At 34.3% G+C, this 8,243-nt stretch overlaps 3 protein-coding genes across 4 annotated transcripts; 2 read left to right on the top strand and 1 right to left on the bottom strand.

The window, feature by feature from the left end:
• Positions 1 to 287: 287 nt before the first annotated feature.
• On the top strand, positions 288 to 1,853 carry LOAG_10618 (glutathione peroxidase; the record flags this gene model as incomplete). Its single annotated transcript, XM_020448198.1, has 5 exons — positions 288 to 338; positions 447 to 565; positions 764 to 908; positions 1,223 to 1,423; positions 1,776 to 1,853. The coding sequence occupies 5 exons, from the start codon at positions 288 to 290 to the stop codon at positions 1,851 to 1,853; spliced, it is 594 nt and encodes a 197-aa protein (XP_020301637.1).
• A 460-nt stretch (positions 1,854 to 2,313) lies between these two features.
• On the top strand, positions 2,314 to 6,268 carry LOAG_10617. 2 transcript variants are annotated; one of them, XM_020448197.1, is made up of 5 exons: positions 2,314 to 2,510; positions 3,174 to 3,295; positions 4,014 to 4,158; positions 4,914 to 5,114; positions 5,848 to 6,268. In XM_020448197.1, exons 2-5 carry the CDS (start codon positions 3,219 to 3,221, stop codon positions 5,917 to 5,919), a joined length of 495 nt encoding a protein of 164 aa, XP_020301636.1. In that variant the 5' UTR covers positions 2,314 to 2,510; positions 3,174 to 3,218; the 3' UTR covers positions 5,920 to 6,268. The 2 variants fall into 2 exon arrangements, with proteins under 2 accessions (XP_020301636.1, XP_003146188.1); XM_003146140.2 differs by lacking the exon at positions 2,314 to 2,510 and having other exon boundaries at positions 3,060 to 3,295.
• Positions 6,269 to 7,849: 1,581 nt separating this feature from the next.
• On the bottom strand, positions 7,850 to 8,083 carry LOAG_10614 (hypothetical protein; the record flags this gene model as incomplete). The annotated part of the gene is made up of 1 exon (XM_003146139.2): positions 7,850 to 8,083. The coding sequence occupies one exon, from the start codon at positions 8,081 to 8,083 to the stop codon at positions 7,850 to 7,852; it is 234 nt and encodes a 77-aa protein (XP_003146187.2).
• Between the last annotated feature and the right edge of the window lie 160 nt (positions 8,084 to 8,243).

Genomic DNA, 8,243 nt, shown 5'->3' with positions numbered 1-8,243 from the left:
TCTCCGGAACAAACTAAAGGAATAAAAAATACGGCAAAAAAAAAGGAACAGGAAAGAAAAACCGAAACAGGCTTCTTTTTTTTCCCCTCTCCGGAACAAACCAATTCTTCATATTCCTTATTTATCCAATTATCCTATACCTTACTTAGTTACTTTATGATTAATACGTCGGCCTTGTTAACAGCTCATTATGAAGTTGTTATCCATTTCATTTACATTTTCAATTAGAAGTCATCAAATTTGCATACTGTCCTCATATCATACGGTTGTTGGCTGCTTGTTTGATCATGGTCTTTGGTTCTTTTAAAGGTGGTGATGGTGGCGGGGCTACGAGAGGGGTTTGTGCGAATTACTGGAGTACTCGTCTATTTTAGGTTCATATTATAAGTAAGTGAAATCCTTATACCCGTATAAACAAAGTGGCGTGCTCACGTTTTCCCGTGCAGCTAGCACGGAAATTTTATACATTTACACGGTTTACGGGGACTATAGCTGCATCGGAGACGATATATGATTTTACGGTGAAAGATGTCGATGGTAAGGAAGTGAAATTAGATAAATACAGGTTTGCTGTACTTGTATATTACTTTACAGAAGATTTTATTTAGAATATAAAATACGTATAAATCATATGACCAAAACATAACGGACTTTTTTGTCATGTCCTTTGTTCTTATAAAGAATATGACAAGAAAGTTTGTTGTGTTTAGTCACCTGACTTATGAGTATTCTACATTATATATATTCATCTATTTTATTACAGAGGAAAGCCGGTTGTAATTGTTAATGTTGCTTCACAATGTAAACTTGCTGACAGCAACTATAGAGAGCTCAAAGAATTACAAAAATTTTACAAAGATGAAGGACTCGTTGTTGCTGCATTCCCATGTAATCAGTTCGGATCACAGGTATGATTCTCTTTTCATTTTTCTGGTTTATAATTATAGTAAAAGTTGGAGGAGTAATCTTCGTTGGCGTTCGACTTTGATGGCTTTTTATCTTGAAAATTGTTTCTTGATTTCTTCTTTTTAAATCGGTATCTTTTATTCTTGTGAATTTTCCGTGTTAAATCGAAATATTCATTTACTTTTATCTCTAAATGTTGTGTTAAGGTTATGTGCAGATTTGTGGGATTAATTGCTTAATTAACTATGCTATATTAGAGAAAGGGATAAACAACTCTGAGTAAGCAATGTGGAAGCAGGATTTGTTTCTGTTGCAGGAACCGAGTGATGGAGTTGACATCAAAAAAAGTGTAAAGGAAAAGTACCACTATGAACCTGATATCTATGCCAAAATCGAGGTTAATGGTGAAAATACCCACCCGTTGTACAATTTTTTAAAAGAAAAACAAGGTGGCACTTTTGGTAAGAAGATCAAATGGAATTTCACGAAATTTCTCATCGATCAAGATGGACATCCGGTGAACATATTTTGATCATTTCAGAAACTTCTTTATTCAAGCTTCCTTTGCAAAAAGTAGGCATGGATTAGAATCGGCTAATTTTCAATTTTTCCATACAAAATAATTGCTGTAATCGACATTTCATCTTCGTGAATTTTCTTAAGTACGAATTTTTTCGATGGGAAGCAGTATTAACAACCTTGTTTTACATGTTACATCATTTCGAAATCTTGATATATCATTTGGCAGATTGGCATATTATGGTTATGGATTTCGGTAATGATGCCCAAACACACAATGGGATTTATTATAAAACCTATTCTCTACATATGAGTTTTTTTACTGAAAACTAATTTCTTAAACATTTCAGGTGAAACGCTATGCACCAACCACTTCGCCAATGACAATAAAGCATGATATAGATTCACTGACTGATGGCAATAAATAACCGCGAAAGGTTGTAATCGTTTTTTGATATCAGTTTTATTCTTGTATGTTAGGCTTTTTATGGACTTGGTTATTAATTCTATCAGTCTCGTACTTCTTTAGATATCCAATTTCCGATGTTCAATTTTCTTAGGTATCTATTTTTTTCATTACATATGGTGCAAAAAATGAAGAACTTCAATGATAAACTTATCTTTCAAAAGAACTGAATGTCCATATTGACGTTTTCTTTGTACAAACTTGATTTTTCCTCTTTTTGCTTCATAGTCATGCTTTGTTATCTTTTGTCGAGTTAGATACTCCAAATTTTGTGAATTTACTGATTTTATTTGCAGTACATGATCGCTGATTAATTTAGACAAGTTGGAATAAATTAGCTCATATCCTTAGCCAGTTTGTAGATTCATCAAAATACATCAGGTGATGCTAAGATCCAGGCTTTGCTGTCAGTGATATCCTTTGCTTTACTGAAGCTGTAAACAATTCATCATTTGGCATTTTGTATGGCTTCAAGGATTCAACTGGGTCCTAGGAAAGCTGCGGTGCTTTAAGTTCCAGAGGTCGAAGAACCGACGATTTGATAATGAATGGAATATTTCTTTGACTTGTTATATCGATGATAAATGATACGATTTGAACAATCGGTTAGCTATATAAGGCAAGCGATTTCAAAGGTCCTGTATTCTGCCATTTCCAATAGTTGATTATAGCATAGTTGGAGCAGCTGTAGTACCAACTAGGGCTACCATTCAGGTGATTGATAGAGGTGAAATGTTGTTGAGGCTCGTTTCAGATTTCAATGTGCTGTTTTTTTCTTCTATATAGCAATAGAGATAGTGAGTATGCGTGAGTCATGATCGGTGATACCTTATGTAAACACCTATTTGATAGTTATTTTGATACTGAGCTCGATTGATTGACTTCAACTTGTTTACAGTTTTGCTATCATCTTTTACACTCTGAGCAATCAACAAAAATATTCTTTTTGTTTTTATCCAAGTAAAAGTACATATGTGTAGTGAGTCCGATCTTTCCTAGTGCATATCCTATTTAAAAGAAATTTGTGTCCATTGCGTCTTGCAGTTATTATAATTGATTTAATCGGTGTTTCACTCTTGAGAATAATATCTGCAATATTACTGGATCAGTAGAATGTAGAAATAACAAATTATTAAGAGCAATATTGGTTCTTGTAATAACTTGTTAATGATTAGATCCGTAGCATAAGGCATCTTCTACCTTTTCTATTCTCGATGAATGTTTCGCGATAATGTGCTCGCTTGTTCAGTCTCTTTATGACCTGCGATAAGCCTTTTTACAGTATCCAAGAAACACTGCTAGTGACAGTAATCAGTTATTTGTGAAGATGTCTTCAGCAAAAACAATTTATGATTTCACTGTGAAGAATGCAGATGGGAAAGATGTTTCGCTCGAAAAATATCGGTTTGTTAGTGAATTAATTTATTCTCGGTTTCGGAACCTTAATTGATGAAAATTGCTCTCACCGCAGGAATTTAGCTTACATCATGAATTAGGTTGAAATTATTCACTTTACGTCATTCCAATATGTTTCGTAAACCAATGGGTCGTGTCATATTGTTCTCATTTTGCCATAAAATTATATATTAGAAGGTATTAAGAGTTGGTAGTCAAAGATCAAATGTTGCTATTTGTAGATATGAATTGGTGGCCCAGTTTAGCAACTATCATGAAGAATCTGACAAAAATGTTTAAAAAAAACAGATTATTCGATCAACTTAGGTTCAAAGTTAATTTCAGTAATTGTTAGTTAGTGTGTCAGGAAAGAGCAGTAATGGTAATTGAGATCTGAATTCAGTTAAAAAAGAAAAAGAATTATTGTTTAAATCATTTAAAATAAGTCCCCATTGGGCAGACGTTAGTCGGTATAAATTAATAATAGTTTTGTCAACGAATGGCATCGAGTAGAATGAATAAGGATTGAAAAGATGAGTTTTTTTCGTAGTGCTTTGGATTTAAAATGGTGTACTACTGTATGGAAAAGTGAGATTGCAAATGAATTGTCCTAATCAACAGGCTATTATGAAACTGTGTATCTCTTCCATGACTTCATGCTTGTCGTCATACGTCACCTGTCAATTTTTACTTAACTTGTTAATCATGGTAGTTATTAGTGTTGCAGAGGTAAACCAGTAGTAATTGTAAATGTTGCATCACAGTGTGGCTTGACGAATTCCAATTATACCGAGCTCAAAGAATTGATGGAACATTACAAGGATAAAGGTTTAGCAGTAGCAGCCTTTCCGTGTAACCAGTTCGGTGGGCAGGTTTGTTTTTTTTTCTGAAATTTGCAATCTTTTCATTGATTATTTCGCTAACATGCCGGGTAGATTAAACGTTTGTTTTTTTTCTGGGTTTACGAGAATAATAGGATGCATACAGGCACATTCACTTTGTTTTCGCAAACTTTGGTAATCAGCTAGTAAGAAGTCCATTGTAGACTAATTTAGTCTATATTTGACAAGACTAGAGTCGATTTATTCTTGAATTCATGCAGTTAATGTGTTTGATGTTAAAAGAAGGGGAAAGGTAATTGAATTTTCAGTGGAAGAAAACAGAAATAAGGAAGGAAAAAAAGCTTCTCTTAATAAGCAGTTATCCTGCGTACTTGAATCATTTTTTTATTCCTAACGCACTGTATTACCAGAATAAGTAGATAATATAAACAAGGCTTGGACGCCGTCTTTGTTATTTTACCAAGCAATTGGTTAATTTTAATTCTGTAACAATTCTATAATTTCTCAGTGTTGCTGTTTAGTTTTCATGCCACAGACTAAAAACCAAAAATTAGTTGGCATCGGTATCACCTGTCACTTCAGAAGAACTGCAGTACTTTTGATTTGGCGGTTTAATTAGTAGATAAAATGAATAAAACAGTTTCTTAATCAATTTCAAATATGTCACGATATGATTCATATTGTAGAAGACAAAATGTTCGCTGTTAACGTTGTTCACTTTTTGTGCAACCAAAAACAGCTCGTTGCAGGAATCAATTGTTAAAGCAATAACTTGACACTTTTAGGAACCAAAGTGTGAATTGGAAGTAAAAAGCTTTGTTGCTGATAAATTTCATTTTGAACCTGATTTATATGGCAAAATTGATGTCAATGGTAAAAATGCTGCACCGCTGTTTGATTTCTTGAAGCACGAAAAGGGTGGATTGTTTGGTGATAATATCAAATGGAATTTCACAAAATTCCTGATTGACCAGGAAGGACATCCGGTTGGTATAATGAATTTTTGGTCATTTAAACCAAAGGATATGTAGTGGTTAAAATAAGGTTAATTCATGATTGCTTTTTTTTCACGGATGTGGAGATGGACAAGCGAGAAAGCCTCTTCTGATCTAATTTTAGAAATTTTCAATATTTCACATTTGTTCATATTAAGGGTGTGCTAAATCCATAATGTAGGGTTGATAATTAGTCATCCTTATCGCTAATTGTTAGAATCATGAAAGCAGTTTTGGTTTCAAGCGTCATGTCGTTGTCGACTGTCGAAGGTTTTGTCATATTAATTTCATGTATGGATATTTTCTTATAATTTATTCTGCAGCACTCTTATATTCTGCATTATATGCTGCTTTCCATAGCCATTCATTGCGTAAGAAATAACCATTCCTGTTACTTGAGGCGATGATAATTCACACAGTTCTGGCTGTTGCTTACGAAATGATCATTTCCTAAAAATAAGGAGTTTTCCCATCTGTAAAAGTTTGCGAAAATTCGAAAAAACGAAGAATTAGTAAAAAGAAATATACAGCATAACTTCCGTTTATTTGGTAAAAGCGAAATACCGAACCTCAGTTCACTATTTGATGATATGAACGTGCAGTTCGAGAGCACCGCAAAGTTTATTTTTAAAGGTTCCTTCAGTGGATAGAGTTTGTTTGCTGTACTTGCGAGAAGGATTCGTATTCTATGTGATTTGCAAATTCATTGCTCTAAGTGTTTCAGGTAAAGCGTTATGCACCAACAACTTCACCCAAACATATGATGAAAGACATCGATGACCTTCTCAAGAATTGAAATTAGTTCCTCTTATCGGAAATTATCGCCCGTAATTCGATGGAAAGATGTAATTAGTGCATGTTGTGAGAACCGTACATTTCATTCATTTTGTAATACTTACTGGAAGTTTTCTGTCTCATCCATTTTAGAACCGTACTTTCTTCAATTTCCCCCGAGATTATTTCTCTGCAGTTTCTTTCAAGATTATTTCTCCACCTTTGCTTTTCTCTTTTCCATTGCTTTCTTTTTCGGTATCATTGTAACTACTTTAACAGTACTTCATTACTGTTACGGTTAGCACATTTTCCTTTGACATAAAAACCTTTTCCTAGCCTTAAATTGAAATACTTTATCATTTTGCAGAAATACATGAAAAAAATGTTATAAAATTGTGGATTCATAGTGTTCTGAGAATTCTCTCATGTGGTCTGCAATTCTGAATTCCAGTTCACAAACCTAAATTTAGTGCAGTTCCTCTCTTTGTTCGTTGGTTAAAATGCTATAATTGCTTTGAAGCATGCATAAAGTCTTCCTCAGGGCGATAAAAAACAGATCACATGAGTTTTCAGGGTTATATTACTACGGTCAATTTATAAAATAACAATTACGACCCTATGGAGGTAAACAATTTGGGTAGACTTAGTTTAGGGTAAACATTTATTTAGAAGGGTAGTCATAAACAGAAGTTGGCGCAGACAGTACTGCTTTGTAATTCCCAGTGCCTATACTTTAAATATGTGACACATTCATTTGATGCATATAATTTTTTGCTAATGCTGCGTCTATGTATTTCTCAATCTATATTTATCCCTTTAACTGTAATAAAACACTTCACAGATACAAATTTTATCCCCTAATGATAAAAGCTCTTCAAAAGATTAATATGTAACAGATAAAACAGAACAGTTGTGAAAAACAGCCAATCTCACAACAGTCATTTTAATGTACAAAAAGCCCTTCAAGGATCCGTAACCTTCAGCGAGGAATTTCAAATATACTTCAATTCTTCCCTCTTTCATATTCTGTACTAAAATTTCGCTTACCTGAAAAGGCTGTAAATAGGAGCTTTATTTGTCATCATAATTATGCTTGCTCATTTGGAATTGTCTGGGACCCTATTACACCTGAAATGTGGTACCGGCGATCCAACCGAACAAATATTTATTCATGACCTTACTTTCTGTACAAACCGAACATCGTTCACTAGGTTGCAGTATTTTCGAACGCTTTAGTGAAATGAACTGTTCTCGCTAACATCTGTCGATTCTAATAAATAGCCTCAGAGATAAAGATGAAAAGTAACTATTCGAACAGATGGTACTTTTAAGAGAGCTAAATAATTGGAAACATATCGACAGTTGCGATGTGCAGTTCTCAGACGAAATTTTTTTTTGTGGAGTTACTTCAGAGGAAGTTCCCTCGAGTCCATAATAACGACTTATTGTAATCGATAGATATGTGTAAACCCAGTGAACAAGAACACGTGAGCATAGTGGCAATGTCCGGAATGAATTTCCAGGTAACAAAGAACAGGAAGACGATATCCAATTGATGTCCCTTACCGATATAGAGTATCGCCAAAATTAATTCAAGCATCTGGTAAGGATATGTCGAGAAGACAGCTCTCACTTCCACTCTAAATGTAAGGACTTTCTAAAGTCCACTGTCGTGAAGACAGAATGGATCTCTCCAACGTAAAAAGACATTTATTTACGCGACCATTCAAATAATTTGTGAAATGAAACTGTTCTAATTAAAGAGAAATTCATTAGAATTTAAATTAAGTAACATGTCCGCAATAAAGTGTCTGCTCACAACATCATATTGTTAAACTTGAGCAGCACATGATATTACTGAAACATTGCACAAATAACATTTCACAAATAAGTGATATAAAACCAATAGAATTTACAAACACAGCAGCCGATATGCATAACACAATAGACAATTATTGTTTGTCACTTTTGAATTGGATTGGAATATTTTTAAATTGCGAATTCTCGACAGCTTTCTTCTTGGCAGTGATTCGGAGGATTCCTTGATCGGACAAATGCGATTCCAAACTGTCTTGCAGTACGTTCTTTGGCATGGTGTATTTCCGAATAAAGTGTTGTTCCACAGAACCATGCCGATCATTTCGCTCCTCGTGATGTCCTTCAACAAGCAGTCTCCCATCCTGCATCTTCACCGACAATTCTTCCGGTCGGAAATTCCTGACATCCAGCTGAATACCGAAATTCTCCTTCTCATCGATAATCTAGAAGACATTTTACAGTTAGGACAGTCACAGTCCGGAAATATTACCGTTGTCGGTGGGATGATAGCATAGGAAATAGAAACGG

This window comes from Loa loa, assembly GCF_000183805.2.
Source record: "Loa loa unplaced genomic scaffold supercont3.208, whole genome shotgun sequence".
NCBI classification, from domain to species: domain Eukaryota; kingdom Metazoa; phylum Nematoda; class Chromadorea; order Rhabditida; family Onchocercidae; genus Loa; species Loa loa.
This window is presented reverse-complemented; position numbering and strand designations above follow the sequence as displayed.